A 15332-nucleotide genomic window follows, 5' to 3' on the forward strand; every position below is an offset into this window, starting at 1 on the left:
CCCATGACACCATGCAGGTGCTCTCAACAATTCCTTAATCCTGTGTCTCCTTCCGCTTCCTACAAGCCGCTCTGGAACGACGAGCGGAAATATAGTCCCTTGGTAACGGAGCTCATCTTAGAAGGGGGCGGGGACAGGGCGGGACTTAAGGGAGGAAGGCACAGGAAGTTTGGGAGTCCTGTGCTAGGATTGGGTCCAGCGCTTCCGGGAGGCGGGCTCAGTTGGGCGGAGGGATTCTTCTTGAGCGGCGGGCGGCCGTGCGCCTCCATTTAATTCTGGGGAGCGGCGCTGGCGACAGTTGCTGTGGTTTGCTTGCCGAACCGCTTTGTAGGAGGCTCGTGTATGCGAGTGAAGCGGTGAGTAGCTGCAGATCGGGAGGTTAGGATTTCAGCTTTCCTTCTGAGGAGCAGGACCGGGTCCCCTGCTTTCCCTCCGCCGCTCCGCGCTCGGGTCTTCTCCGAGGCCCAGGTCGCCTTCGGGGCGGCTGAAGAGAAGGCCGCCGGCGAGATGTTCAAAAACACGTTCCAGAGCGGCTTCCTCTCCATCCTCTACAGCATCGGCAGCAAACCCCTGCAGATCTGGGACAAAAAGGTGAGGCTGCGATGGCAGCAGCTGGAAGGGGAACAGGGCCTCGTCCCCTCCGCGGCTGGGGGCCTGGGGCTGGGGAAGGGCCAACGGCAGGCGGTGCCCTGTCCACGGAGGGGCAGCACATGGGGTGGGCGTGCCTGGGCTGGCCGCGTCCTACGGCTGCGAGGTGATTGAGATAGCTGTCTCTCGTCAAAAACTTGGCGTGCTCAGGGACCACGGCTTTCCCATCCGTGCGGTGGGGACCGGTCGTGCCCCCTCTCCCAGCGTGAAATGCAGAAAGCCAAGTGGGCTGGCTCCAGCAACTGGGTTCCACAGAAGTGTGTGCCGATCCCCAGGCCTTGGCGCTGGATGCAGAGCCTTTGTTCCCGCCATCACTGGAGAGGCACCGCCAGAAGCACCAGGGCCAACCTCGACCTGGGTGGGTTTCATTCCCTCCATCCCTTCCTCCCCAACCATCCCAAACACACCCGTGGCCTTTGCCACCTGTTCCCCGTTCTGTGTGACTTGAGGGTCTGTAACCATGCCCTTCCGTGTTCAAATTCCGCTTCAGGAAAACTGCAAAATGATGGCTAAGTCTTGTCTGGATCCTCAAGCTAAGATCCAAGCATTAGCTACAGTTGTATTTGCACAGGCATGCACGAGGCGTCGTGGGGGCGCCAGCCAGGTGATGGGCCTGTCCACTTGTTGGAGCTGTTAAAATTAGGGTGTCACTGTCTTATAGTTGCTGCACATTTTATGGCTTTGGTACTTTGCTCTTCATGGAAGTTCTCAACTATCAGCCCCTGCTGTTTGTTGAATATAAGTTAAGGTGGGCACTGAGTGGATGCCAGGAGGTTTAGGATTAGCCTTAGTGTCTTGGAGTGGAATGGCAGAGGAGCATGCTACATAGTATTGATTTGGCAATTCACATGAAATAGTCTGAATAGACAGTTTATAGTGAGCGAAGCCAACAATTTTGGGTTTCGTCTCAGAACAACTTCGTATCTTCCTGTGATAGCCACGGATTAATGCTTTGGGCCACGGAGAGGTTGGGAAGGAATGCACACAGCCTTCTACCTGACCAGGGCCCCGGGTGAGCGTGGAGGATGGTGCGTTCGGGGTCAAGTGCAGGAGATGGCTGAAGGGTCTGGTTGTCATAAGGTAGGGCGTTTGCCAAGGGGAGAAATCTGACTGGTTGATGTCTCTGGCACAGGCAGAGCTAATGCCAGGAGTGTCACATGGGGGCAACAGAGACTTCCCATTTTTGCTACGTTGCTAAGGTTTTCAGCCTTGTGGTTTTGTTACCAGTGTAATAAACCATTGTTGCTCAGTAATTGTCCCTCTACCAAGAGAACCCTAAATGAAGACACCTAGGAACTTCCTAAGCGTGATGATCTTGGTGAACTTGCAATTGAAAGAGGATGGCATTTTGTTTCGGAGGAGAGGTTGTGGGAGCAGGTTGGAGACCTGTAGCGGTGAGCTGCACTGGAGCTGTTCATTCTTGCCCTGCTCGGCTCAATCCTGTGGGGCACTTTGTTTTTCACATGCAGCTTTTTGCGGGTCAACATGTTTACACCCGGAGTATGAAAGCAAAGTAACCATGGTGCATTGTGTCTCTTAACAACGCCACTAGAGGTGGATGGAACCCAGATGACATAAGCAGGTGTGACAACATTGTTACATGGAAGGGCAGGGTAATGGGGCTTAAACTGAACAAATGTGTCAGCAAAGAAAACAGGATGAGAATAAATCCTCACAATAGAAGGTAGTTATCTGTTTCTGTTCACTTCAATTGAAAATTGGCTTCTGTGTTTAGAGGCTGGTGCAGTGGCTCACAGGCTAATCCTCTATCTTCAAGCTTCAGCATCCTGTATGGATGCCAGCTTGAGTTTTGGCTGCTGCTCCAATTCAACTTGCAGCCTGTGGCCTGGGAAAGCAGAAAGAGGAGGGCCCAAAGGCTTGGGATCCTGTACCTGCATGGGAGACTTCTGGCAAGTGAGGAGGCAGGGAGGATAAGCAATAAATGTTCAATTCTGAGCCTCCTTATTACTAATAGGAAAGTGTCTAAAGGTGAGTCTGAAGCCATATCCCTAGGCTTTGCTGTCCATGTTCTCTGTTGTTTTACATCTTCAGAAAATGTTGGGAATCCAGGCCAGTGGGGAAGACGCTTTCCCAAAGATCTGTTGAACAGCAGGTGTTGTGTGGACTCAGGAAGAAACAGAGCTGGACAGAACATCTTTCCTGCACCTGCAGAATAGAGCCAAGTTGCGTGGGGAGAAGGGGACTGTCCACACTTACCTAGACATGACCCTGACCCTTACTCCGATGTACGTGTTACCCCTGGTGCCTATTTTTAGTTACTGTTTGGATGGCACAAAGCTTTGGTCTCATTTCTGAGTTTATACAGAGAAGATTTTTTGGTTTCTAACAAGAATCACAGAACATCAGGTTTGGCTTCTGTGTACTCTATCCTTACAAGCCTGAGAGGTCAGTGTCCTGCCCACAGTGCTAGTGTACTTGAAGACTGCCCATTGCAGGCCTGGCTTGCTCATGATGTGTGCAACACCTGCAGTTTACACTGCAGGCGCTCACAATCTGGAGAGTGGAGGAAGAGCCCTTCTGCCCCTCCCATCCCATCTCATTCTTCAAGTTTCCACATTTCCCTTGAGTGTGCTCCTATGGCACTCAAGATCACACTGTGTCACCCTCTGCATTATAGGCTCCAGAAGGGAAAGTAGTAACTTACCTTGAAGCCCCAGTGCTAGGGTATGACCAGACACCTGGGGTTTGCATCCTGGCTGTATTATCTTCTAGTTGTGTGACCTTTGGCAAGTACTTAATCCATCTTCTCAACAAGATAAAAGGAAATGTATGTAAAATGTTTGGCAACAGAGTTACCTTGTGCAGTAGTGTGTAAGGAACTGAGGGTTTATTTAGACTAAAATACGTTTATAACCAGTCCCAACATTCAGGTACCTGTGAAGAGAAAGTACATACAGGAAGACCAGACTTCAGGAGGTAGACTAATTTAGTCCTTGTAACATGGTTTCCCTGGTTCAAAGCCTATAACGCAGCTCTAAGACCATCCAGTCCAGGGTCCAACATGTGTCTAATTCTCACCTTACCAGCTTGCTCCTCTTAGCAGTAGCCCCCTACCCAATAGGAAGTGTTGTTCTCTCACTTCCAAGTTTTTTTTTTTTAATTTATTCATTTTTATTGGAAAGGCGGATATACAGAGAGGAGGAGAGACAGAGAGGAAGATCTTCTATCCGATGATTCACTCCCCAAGTGAGCCGCAATGGCTGGTGCTGCACCGATCCGAAGCTGGGAACCAGGAACCTCTTCCAGGTCTCCCACGCAGGTGCAGAGTCCCAAGGCTTTGGGCCGTCCTTGACTGCTTTCCCAGGCCACAAGCAGGGAGCTGGATGGGAAGTGAAGCTACCGGGATTAGAACCGGCGCCCATATGGGATCCCGGGACTTTCAAGGCGAGGACTTTAGCCGCTAGGCCACGCCGCCGGGCCCCATCACTTCCAAGTTTTTTTACTTGCTGCTCCATATTCTGGGTTCCCCTCACTTCCATTAATCTCCAGGTCATACTCAGAGAGGCACTTCCTCCAAGAAGGACTATGTAAATTCATGTTCGCTCCTGAACTCTACTCATCACACTGAAACTAGCTCCCTAAATTCTCTGCTCCTGGGACTGGTGTTGTGGTTCAGCCAGGTTAAGCCGTCACATGAGAGAGACTGGCATCCGTGTGGGCATCGGGTCTAGTCCTGACTGCCCCACTTCTGTTCTGCCTTCCTGCTAATGTTCCTGGGAGGACAGTGGACAGTGGTCCAAGTATTTGACAGAACCAGATGGAGTTTCTGGCTTGTGGTGTCAGCCTGGCTTGTGGTGTCAGCCTGGCTCGACCCTGGCTTTTGTAGCCATTTGAGGAGTTAACTGGCAGATGGGCGATTTCTCTTTCTCCCCTTCTCTCTTTCTTACCTTCTCTCTCTCTGTAACTTAACCTTTTAAATAAATAAATAAATAAATAAATAAATAAATAGTGCTCCTGGCTGCACTCTTTCTTCCTTTCTTCCTTTCTCTGTCTCTGTCTCTCTCCCTCTCCCCCTCACCCCCCCTCTCTCCCCCTCTCTCCCTTTCTCCCCCTACCTCCCTTTCTCCCCCTCTCTCCCTTTCTCACCCTCTCTCCCTTTCTCCCCCTGTCTCCTCCTCCTGTCTCCCCCTTCCACCCTCCCTCTCTCTCTCTTAAGATGTATTTATTTGAAAGCACTGCAGAGAGAGAAAGAAACAGAGGACCATCCATTGGTTCATTCCCCATATGGTTGCAATGGCCAGGGATGAGCCAGGCTGAAGCCAGGAGCTTCATCTAGGTCTCCCACATGAGTGGCAGAGTCCAAAACTACCTTCTGCTGCTTTTCTCAGGCCATCAGCAAAGAGCTTGATCAGAAGTGGAGCATATGGCACAGGAACCAGAACTTGGGATGCCACTTTTACAGGTGGCAGCTTTACCCACTGTGCTGGCTCCATTACACACTATTTCTTGAAAACAGGACGGTTTAAAGTCTTAAAGGCACTGACTTAGAAGAAATTAGTTTTATCTTGTTTCACATTCATTTAACTTCTGGGACTAGAAATAAATTTTGTATTTATTTGAGGATTCCTGCTTAAGGCAAATGTTAACTTCTTGTTTGTAAGAAGAGTACCAGGAGATTCTATTCCCACATCTCCCTGTGTAAAGCATTGTGTACGTCTGTCTTTATAAAACACAGAGATTAAGCTCTCTCCTCTGTAAGTCGTTCCCCTAGTGCACCAAACAGCCTAGGGCAGGGCAAAACTAGAAGCCAGAAACTCACTCCAAGTCTCCCATTATGGCTGGCAGGAACCCAACTATCTTGGACATTCACCTATTGCTTCCCAGGGTACACATTAGTGCGAATTGGGCATGGAGCCAGGATTCCGACCCAAGCACTGCAGTGTGAGATGCAGACATCCCAAGCAGCTTCGTAACTGCTTCGCCAGCCTGTGTTCTCGCCCTTCACTGGTAGTGTCCTGAAAGGCCACCAGGTGAGGCTGCTGCTCCTCCATCCTGCCGGCCTCTCATTGGTGCCTCTCAGCTGCTCTGGTTTCTCCTCCCAGGCGAAATCCCAGAACCAGAGGCCTTTGTTGTTGTAGCTGAAGAGTGTTAAGAGTCCTGTTCCCTGTTCTCATTTTTTAAGTGAACAAAATATCCTTCCAGAAAAACAGTTCTAAACCCCGGATTTTCTTTTCTTTCTTTTTTTTTTTAAAGATTTATTTGTATTACAAAGTCAGATATACAGAGGAGGAGAGACAGAGAGGAAGATCTTCCATCCGATGATCCACTCCCAAAGTATGCCGCAACGGGCCAATGCGCGCCAATCCGATGCTGGGAACCAGGAACCTCTTCCAGGTCTCCCACGCGGGTGCAGAGTCCCAATGCATTGGGCCGTCCTCGACAGCTTTCCCAGGCCACAAGCAGGGAGCTGGATGGGAAGTGGAGCTGCCGGGATTAGAACCGGCGCCCATATGGGATCCCGGTGCATTCAAGGCGAGGACTTTAGCCGCTAGGCCACGCCGCCGGGCCCTAAACCCCGGATTTTCACCAGCAAACCTTATTGGCGACTGTTGCACTGTGTAGTTTCCTGTGGTAGAACCCAATGCATTTGGACAGAAAGGCCATAAAAGTCATTATTTTTCTAACTCCTTGGGGTCAGTCAGATACTGTTCCTCCTTAATCTGATAATAGCTTTTCTGGCCATTGGACAAGGGCTTGGGTTTCCCCACACTGGCCCTGTCGGGGCACTTTTAAGAAGAGGCTGGATAGCGGTGCATGTTACTGCCCCGTGCTGATGGAGGGTTTATTTTAGGATGCTCAGAGCACCTGCTTGCTGGTGGGCTCCCGAGAATGAGGAGCCATTGACCAGCAGGGCACAGGCATGGAGTCAGCTATGCCCAGGCAGCCCCACAGAGGGCCCCCTCCACCAGTTTTCTGACTTGGAGCCCATCCCTACTCCAGGGCAGAAAGCTGCCTGCTGAAATGGACAGCTCTCCAGCTTAATGAAAATTGGAACATGTGTCATTAGGACGAGATGCCAGATGGCTGGGGTGCAGCTGCCTGCCAAAGGGGAGTGGGTGGAGCCTGAAAACTGAAAGTAGGGGCAGGGGGGAAGGGAGTGGCTATAGCTCATGTGTTATTTTTAAAGCACTCAAAGAAATAGAGAGCCTTGGCCAATTTCCTCCCTATCCCTCTAGTGTTTTTTCCCCTCAGTTTGATCCTCCTTCCTGGGGCTTACATTAGAGAGAGAAAATCAGTGTTCTTCATTTGTTGCCCCGGCAACCATGGAATGCCTGGGTGAGATGGCCTTGGAGATCTGGTGCCGTCTTGGTGTCTGCAGGGCTGCAAAGGACTCAGATTTGTAGTTGCCAGTAACCTGGGTGCCGGAGATGCTAAGCGATGTTCTGTGTGTGAAATAAAAGTCCCACAAGATCAGCTTGATGCTGTTTTCAGGGAGGCAACCTTCCTAGGCATTCTGTGATCCTGGGGACGTCAGGAGTGAGAAAAAATGGACAAAATGAAGAGAATCTACTCTCTCTGATATGGAGCAGAAAGTGAAAAACCTGTTTCCATCATGAGCAGTGAACTCTGACGGGCTCATTTTCTCTTTATCCCAGAGGCAGCCTCCTCCATGACCCCCAAAGGGAAAGGAAGTGGCTGCTTGATTAACAAACCCTGATCGTGTGTCTTGTCAGAAGCTGATCTGAGTGGAGGGCTTGCTTCCTGGAAGGCCTGTGTGGCATATAGCAGTGATGATCATTTTGCGGGGACAGTCAGCAGACCTTGCCCATGGAGCCCGCCCCCTTTCTCACTGGGTCCTAGTGTTGGGGTCTACCAAACTGGCTCGGGACATTTCCTGCGCTCTGTGCTCCTATCTCTGATTAATTGCCTCCTTCCCCTACCCCATTTCTTCCAGTGTTTATGACCTTTTGAATTTAAGAATGGATAAAAATTATAATTCACTAGCAAATCAGTTTCTTTTAGTTTCAGAGTTCTGGAAACGTGTGATATGGGAAAAGTCATGGTTTTCATCTGTGGGGGCTGAACTTTGTTCTTTGGGCAAAGCCCTGTTTAGTGTGTCCCTTCACCAGTCAAGTTCACATTCTCGAGAGTCACAGACATGCCTTCGTATGCTGCCTTGGCCCAGCACATGCTTCTGCTGTAGATGAGAATTACATCTGGGGACATGCTTGTTCTCCAGTGATGCCAACAGCAGTCTCTTAAGGAAGTTACTGAAAGTCCAGTTAGAAGGCAGCTTGCCTCTGGAGCACAAGTGTACAGGTCCTGAGAAGTTTCCTGCAGCTTCCAGCATGTTGTGGGCCTCAGGCAGAGAAGGCGCTGTTTTCTTCTGCAAAGCCGTAGATGGGTCAGTTTTGCTCAAGCAGCCCTGAAGTCATCTGTGAGAAACCCTGAGGTGGGCAGGTGCAGATCCCCTGTCTGGTTGTCCCTTGGATTTGGTTGATCTCCCTGTGGCCAGGGAGCCCCTTGGGAATCTGGCCTGGGAGAGGCGGGCACCTGACATCGAGGTCAAACTTTCAGACAAGGGTAACTGAATAGCAACTTGTTGCCTCTTAGCAACAGTAATCCTGCTGCCTCCATTGCTTCTTAATCCTTTAATTTAGACATCTGTTTGCTCTTTGTGGTGTACATCTTCTTTTTCCCCATGATATTTTTATTTGAAAGGCAGAGTTAGAAATCTTCTATCTGCTGGCTCACTCCCTGTATAGCTGCAAAGTGGCTGGAGCTGAACCTGTCTGAAGCCAGGAGCTGAGAGCTTCCTCTGGGTCATGTGGGTGCAGGTGGACTCAGGCCATCCTCTGCTGCATTCCCAGGGCACACAAGCAGGGACTGGATCAGATGTGGAGTAGTGGGATTCAAACTGTCTCCCATGTGGGATGCTGGCTCCCCAGGGAGAGGCTTAACATACTACACCATGGCGCCAGCCCTCGCCTGTGCACCTTTTAAAGAAAGGATGTTTATGTTATGGGGAATAATAGCTGGCATGTTCCAAAATTAGCAATTGCAGCTTGTTGGAATCCTATCAGCTCTTATCTCTGGGGCTGCACCTCATCATTTGGTAATTATTTCTTGATGAATTTCTTCCTCACCATCAAGTCAGCCTTATTTTCCTCAGAAAATGCAGGAGGCATATTACCACATTGGTTGGAACCGTGTATACAGAGACAGTGAGGTGGGTAGCACTGGCCTTTTCTGTACAGACTCGCGCCTTTGTGCTCGTAATCTCCCTTGGCCAGAGGCCCGGAATTCAAAGCAGGAGGGCACTGCAGGCCGCCAGCTTTGTTGGAGAAGCCTTTCAATGTGACGCTTGTGTCTTGAGAACCGAAGGAACGCTTCATTGAGCGAACTTGGGGGGAGATGGGGGGACCCATCCAGCCCAGCATTCTGCGTCTGACAATGGGCACCGGAGGATGTTGTATGGGAAAGCGTTCTTCGTACTGGCAGTTTCATGGGCCTGGTGATATGCCCCAGGATCTCCAGCTTCCTTTAATAGTCCACAGTAGATATGTTTCCAGGAATATTTTCAAAGTCCTCCTTGAATCTGTTCATGTATGCCAGCTATTAGAGTGACAAATTCCAGAAGTCAGCACATGTTTGAATGCTTAGCTTACGCCTAGCACAGTCTAAAGCTTCGTAGGAGACAAAAACGATGCTTAATGCCTGCTGCCTGCTCTCCCTTGAGCTTGCATTTTCTGGAGGAGACAAGTCACAGTTGCTGAAGAAGGCCGGCAGTGATGTCACCGTCCCTGGGGGCACACCAAAGCACACTACAAGTGGCTCAGCCTCCCAGGAGCCGAGCTCACAGTAACCAAGGTCTGAAAACAGACTGTCGTTGTGTTCGTCATTCATGTTGAAAAATACAACTCTCAGACTCAACACTGTTCTCACCCTCTCTGTGCAAAACGTCATGAGAGGCCAAAGGTAATTGTGAGGCTGATGAGGGAAAAAGGAGAAGTTTAGTTAGTGTGCTGCTGTCTTTGGATCTGACAGCCCAGCCAAGGCCATTTTTACCCCTGGAAGACATTTGTCTTTCTGATATCTCCTCTTCTAAAGCTGGTGGATCTTTTTCTAGTATTAGTACTGAACAGAGCAACCCCATCTCTGGAATGCCTTTGCCCATCTCTGCTTTATTCCAGGCTTAAGAGGTTAATGCTGTGACCCAGTGTAATAGCCTAGTGGCTAAATCCTTGGCTTGTAACAGCTGGAATCCCATATGGGTGCTGGTTTGTGTCCTAGCTGCTCCACTTCCCCTCCAGCTTCCTGCTTGCGACCTGGGAAAACAGTGGAGATTGGTCCAAAGCCTTGGGACACTGCATCCATGTGGGAGACCCTGAAGAAGCTATTGGCTTCTGGTTCCTGGCTTTGGATCAGCTCAGCTCTGGCCATTGCAGCCACTTGGGGAATAAATCAGTGGACTGAAAATCTTTCTCTCTGTATCTCCTTCTCTTTGTATATCTACATTTCCAATAAAAAACAAAGCAGTCTTTAAAAAATAGATTTTAATGCTGGAAGTTGCTTGTCCTTTTCTCAATGTGTAGAGAGGAGAGGCGTTGGTCTGAATGTTGATTCTTGCCCATCATTGTGCCTCCTACATGAGCAACAGACAGTACAGAACAATGTAGAATCAAGTGCTAAATTGTGTGGTCTAGACAATGTGAGCCAGAGAAGCGAAATCAGAAGAGAGGTCAGTGTGGGCTGGTAGTGCTAAAGGAAGCATCTGTGTGTGGCTCAGCAGTGGCTTGAGTTCATACTTGAAGAAGTAGAAAGTTCTGGAGAAGTTGACAAAGCAGCAGAATAGGAGTGAGCCAAAGGGAGGAAGATTTCACTCTTTGGTTGCTATCCTCCTTCTCAATCCTTTCTAGCCAAAGAAGCACTTGAGGCAGAACAGGACAACAGAAAGCCTTAGGGTCTGTTATCAGCAGGCCCCAGGTGCCAGGGTCCACATTGCTAACACAGAAACAGCGCCCCCTAGCTTTCCTTTGTCATTGTGAGGATTAAGAGGATGGATGCAAACACCCCATGCATGGTTGGCACTTGGTAAATGCTCGCTGAATCCAAATGGAATTAATTTCTTCAGAAAGAAATGTGTCCTGATTTTTAGGCCATGGAGTCACTTGGAATTGCTATGGTGGCTGATGCGACCCCAGGTAGAAGTGACAGCCTGGCATCCTTATACATCAGTTCAACACACTATGTCCCCAACTTCTGCTGCCCACTTGGCCTTCTGTAGTTTTCCTTAAACAGTCCCAACTCAGCCTTCCACGTCTTTGCAGGATTGTCAGCAGTTACTTCAGAACTAACCAATCTAACTTGCTTCCTTGTAGGTGCGGAATGGCCACATCAAAAGAATCACTGATAATGACATCCAATCCCTGGTGCTAGAGATTGAAGGGACCAACGTCAGGTAGATTGCCAACTCTGTTTTCCCAGAGCCAGTGTTCTTGGCGGTGGGGTGGGGTGGGGGCTTGAGGGGCATTAGTCATGAGGATTAAGAACACAGTCTGCCCATGTTAAGGCAGCTGTGCTCTAGGTCACTAGGTTCCCGGATTGTGGTTCCCTCACTTGTGGAGTGGGCAGGAAAATGGCCCACTTCCATGACAGTAAGCTTACTGTGAGGACTAACTTGGCAAACATGTGTAAGGCGCTTAGACCCATGCTTAACACACAGTAAGCCCTCTGTTAAGTCAAGTCGTTGCTGTATTGTTTCACCGGGGGAAAGGGGTGGGGAAACTGGTTATCAGGGGGCCTGTGGTTTTCCGTGCCCTGGTGGTCCTAGTTTCGATTTTCTAGAATTTCATGGTTCTCTTGGCTCAGAATTAAAGTCTTCTCTCCTTGAGAGAACTTCCTGAGGGCCAGTGCCCCCACTGGCTTTGTGTTTCAGAGATTTTATTGTTGCTGTCCCACCCAGTTTTTTTCCAAGCATCACTTGCCTTTGGGTTGAGGGAGATGTGTCTGAATCTTGGAGACCTGCCTTGCAGTTGACCCTCTTTCCCCATGTGTTCCTGCTGTGCATAGCACAGACAAACAGCAAGCAGATTGGTATTTCCTCCCTCTGCAGCACAACTTACATCACATGTCCCGCAGACCCCAAGAAGACACTGGGAATTAAACTTCCTTTCCTTGTCATGATTATCAAAAACCTGAAGAAATACTTCACCTTTGAAGTTCAAGTAAGTAGAAGTGCAGGATTACACACACTGCAGTCTCTGCCACAGGGCCTTTCAGCTGAGTGGCCAGGCGGCCCCATGAAACAGTCTGCACTCTTCAGTGTGTGTCCTTCTCTGTGTGTCTGGCGGTAGGGTGCACTTTGGTATTAGTAATTGAAACAGAAGGCTAGGTTTTAGACAGAAAGCACCTAAAATCTGATCAATAGCTATAAGATGGGACCAATGTTGTGGTCCAGTGGGTTAAACTGCTGCCTGCAACACCAGCATGCTGTATGAGCTTTAGGTCAAGTTCCCACTGCTCCAATTCTGATCCAGCCCCCTGCTAGTAACCTGGGAAATCAGCAGAAGTTAGCCCAAGTGCTTGAGCATCTGTGTCCATGTGGAAGACCTACATGGAGTTCCACCTCCTGGCTTCTGCCCTAGCCATTGTTGCCAATTGGAAAATGAACCAGTGGATGAAAGATTCTCTAATCAATATGTGTGTGTGTGTGTGTGTGTGTGTGTGTGTGTGTGTGTGGTCTCCTTTTCCCTGTAACTCTGCCTTTCAAGTAAGTAAATAAATCTTTTGAAAAACATTACTACATATGTAAGGATTAGAGTAGTGTTCATGTGGGGTGGGGTAGATAATTTTTTATAACTGAGTTATCCTGTTTTCTTTCTCTTTTTTTTTTTTTTTGGAAGTAAATAATGTTTATGAAATTATTCCATGGTCTGAGAGCCTGCTGGATATGTCATATGTCAGAAGCAGCTGGTGTTGTCTTAGCAACAAATAAGATCAACTTGCAGCTCCCAGGCCATCTGCATCCGCTGTGTGGCCTGTGTCTGGTCTGGGTGCTTCCAGCTGAATCTCTGCCTTGGGAAACTGAGCTGAAGGGCAGGCCAGGCCCTTGTTTTACCCAAGGCATTTTGCGTCTGCCAAGCTGGAGCCGAGGGACTCTTCCCTGTGCTTTCCAGGTGTTGGATGACAAGAATGTGCGCCGGCGGTTTCGCGCAAGTAATTACCAGAGTACCACGCGTGTGAAGCCCTTCATTTGTACCATGCCCATGCGGCTGGACGACGGCTGGAACCAGATTCAGTTCAACTTGTCCGACTTCACCCGGCGAGCCTATGGCACAAACTACATTGAGACCTTGAGAGTTCAGGTACTGCCTGATGTCTCAGGGGCATGTGGGTGCATGTTTACATGGTCTCATGGTATAGCAGTGCAGGCCGCAGGCGCATGGGTCCAAGTCTTTCTTGGGCAGGGAGAAGTGGAGGGGAGAGGAGTGCTTTGTACTTGCAAAGGCTCCAATTCACTGGGCAAGTGCAGCCAGCCAGATCCTCCTGCCTGATTCTGTGCCTGGACCACGCTGAGAAAGGATCTCAAGATGGGGCTTGGCCATGGCCCAAAGAAGGGACCGCGCCCTCACGGTCAACCTTGCCTCTGCAGATCCACGCCAACTGTCGCATCCGGCGGGTTTACTTCTCCGACAGGCTCTACTCTGAAGATGAGCTGCCGGCAGAGTTCAAACTGTATCTTCCAGTGCAGAACAAGGCCAAGGTGAGCTCATCTTCCGGGGTAGGGTGAGCCAGTGAGCCAGGGCCTGTGGCCATGAGGGAACTCTTGGTAAAAAGCATGGTATAGACCCTCTGGCCTGGCGTGTCATGGCCTGGGAAGATCTTGGATCTTCCTCTAGCCTCAGGCATGAGCCAGCAGTGTCCCAGAGGGACCTTCATGCTGCTCCTTGAGTGAGTGAGTGAGTGAGTGAGCTAGTTAGTTGAAAGGCAGAGTGACAGAAATTGTCTATCTGTTGGTTCATTGCCCCCAAATGCCCACAAAAGTGCCAGGGCTGGGCCAGGCTGAAACCAGGAGCCAAGAATCCCATCATGGTCTCCCATGTGGGTGACAAGAAGTCAAAGACTTGAAAGGTGGTTCCCAGACATATTAGAAGAAAGTGGGATCAGAAGTGGACTGTCTGGGACTTGAACCATCACTCTGAAACAGATGTGGGCATCCAAACTGACAGCTTAACCCGCTGCACCACAATACCCATCCCATTTTGTAACAACTGAAACTGAAGCTGCTTTTCTGTTTTTGTTTTGTTCTGTTTTCCCTCCAGCAATAACCGAAATGCAATTGAAGGACTAGACCTTGGACCTGACCCTTAGTTCATAAAGGAGGCTATCTTGGAGAACAATGCAAAACACATATTTATATTCATTCCCTATGCTATGATTCTATTAATTTGCTGCTTGGTCTCCCTCGTGGATCCCGGTGACCATGGCACAACTCCATGACTTGCATTGTAAGTACAGTAGGCTGAGCATCAATGCTGCACAAGGGGCTGCTGGAGCTCACCCTGCTACTAGCCCAGGCATGGTGGGGTGACCTGGTCACCTTGCATCACAGAAATAAAGAGGTCCCATGAGGCAGTTTCTGACGTTGCTCTTGCCGCGGCTCCGTGGTGGTGTTGTAGCATCCCTATTCCTGTGAGTGCTGCAGAGCACTCATCACCTGGAGCCGAATAAAATGCTCTGTTGTTGGTTTGTAAGTTTGTCCCTGTTTGCCTTCTTTCATGCTGTTGTTTCTCTTTTCCTTGTGATGTGAGACCAGAACTATTCCCAGTGAGCACTGCATACAGTCGCACCATGAATGTGCAGGGAGATTTTAAAGCATAAGACAGATCTGTACTGATTTGGGGAAACACATGAATAGTTAGTGATCAGGAGAATCTTCTCACCAGGAGCTAGATCCTAAGTGGAGCTTAAGACACAACAGCAGCTTGTCCCAGCTTCTCTGAAAAGCCTTAGCAAGGGGCCCAGGCAGAGCTCTGCACCTTCTCAGAGTACTCTAGCGGTCCCCAGCATTGAACCAACTCCCTGTCTCCCTGTATGAGGAGAGAAACATTTCCTTAAACACCAGGGAAATGAAGAGAATGAGAGCTGAGTACTGCTGTTTGTTGTTGTTATTGTGTTTAGATTTATTTATTTGAAAGGCAGAGTTTCAGAGAGAAAGGGAGAGACAGAGGTCTTCATCCAGTGGTTCACTCCAGTGGCCCAGTCACTTGGGCCATCCTTCACTGCTTTCTCGGGTGCATCATTAAGGGAGCTGGATCAGAAGTGGAGCAGCCAGGACTCAAACTGGTAGCCTTATGAGATGCTGGGCCTGTAGGCAAAGGCTTCACCTGCTATGCTACAGCACTGGCCCCCATTGCTCTTATATTTGCAAAAATTAAGCAGTTTTATTTGATGCATTTTTTTAAAATTTTGATTTATTTGAAAGGCAGAGTTGGAGAGGGAAAGAGAGATCTTCCATACACTGGATTACTCCCTAGATAACTGTAGTGGCCAGAGCTGGGCCAAGCTGAACCCAGGAGCTCCATCTTTGTCTCCCATGTCGGTGCAGGGATCAAAGACTTAGGCCATCTTCCACTGCTTTCACAGGTGCTTCAGCAGGGAACTAGATTGGAAGTGGAGCAGGCAGAACTCAAACCAGCCTGCATATGAAATGCCAGCAC

General features: G+C 49.4%; 1 protein-coding gene across 1 annotated transcript; it reads left to right on the forward strand.

The window, feature by feature from the left end:
* The first annotated feature begins 252 nt into the window (after positions 1 to 252).
* CFAP20 (cilia and flagella associated protein 20) lies at positions 253 to 14169 on the forward strand. Its single transcript, XM_012926653.2, has 6 exons — positions 253 to 591; positions 10992 to 11071; positions 11726 to 11837; positions 12789 to 12977; positions 13265 to 13375; positions 13935 to 14169. The coding sequence occupies exons 1-6, from the start codon at positions 508 to 510 to the stop codon at positions 13938 to 13940; spliced, it is 582 nt and encodes a 193-aa protein (XP_012782107.1). The 5' UTR covers positions 253 to 507; the 3' UTR covers positions 13941 to 14169.
* The last annotated feature ends 1163 nt before the right edge of the window (positions 14170 to 15332 follow it).

Source organism: Ochotona princeps, chromosome 16, assembly GCF_030435755.1.
Source record: "Ochotona princeps isolate mOchPri1 chromosome 16, mOchPri1.hap1, whole genome shotgun sequence".
Lineage (NCBI taxonomy): Eukaryota > Metazoa > Chordata > Mammalia > Lagomorpha > Ochotonidae > Ochotona > Ochotona princeps.

Excerpts from the sequence above, each read along its gene's own strand:
- CFAP20 (XM_012926653.2), top strand. The coding sequence starts at position 508 with ATGTTCAAAAACACGTTCCAGAGCGGCTTCCTCTCCATCCTCTACAGC. Across the intron at positions 11,072-11,725 it reads ATTGAAGGGACCAACGTCAG|CACAACTTACATCACATGTC; the intron begins GTAGATTGCCAA and ends CTCCCTCTGCAG. Across the intron at positions 12,978-13,264 it reads TTGAGACCTTGAGAGTTCAG|ATCCACGCCAACTGTCGCAT; the intron begins GTACTGCCTGAT and ends TTGCCTCTGCAG.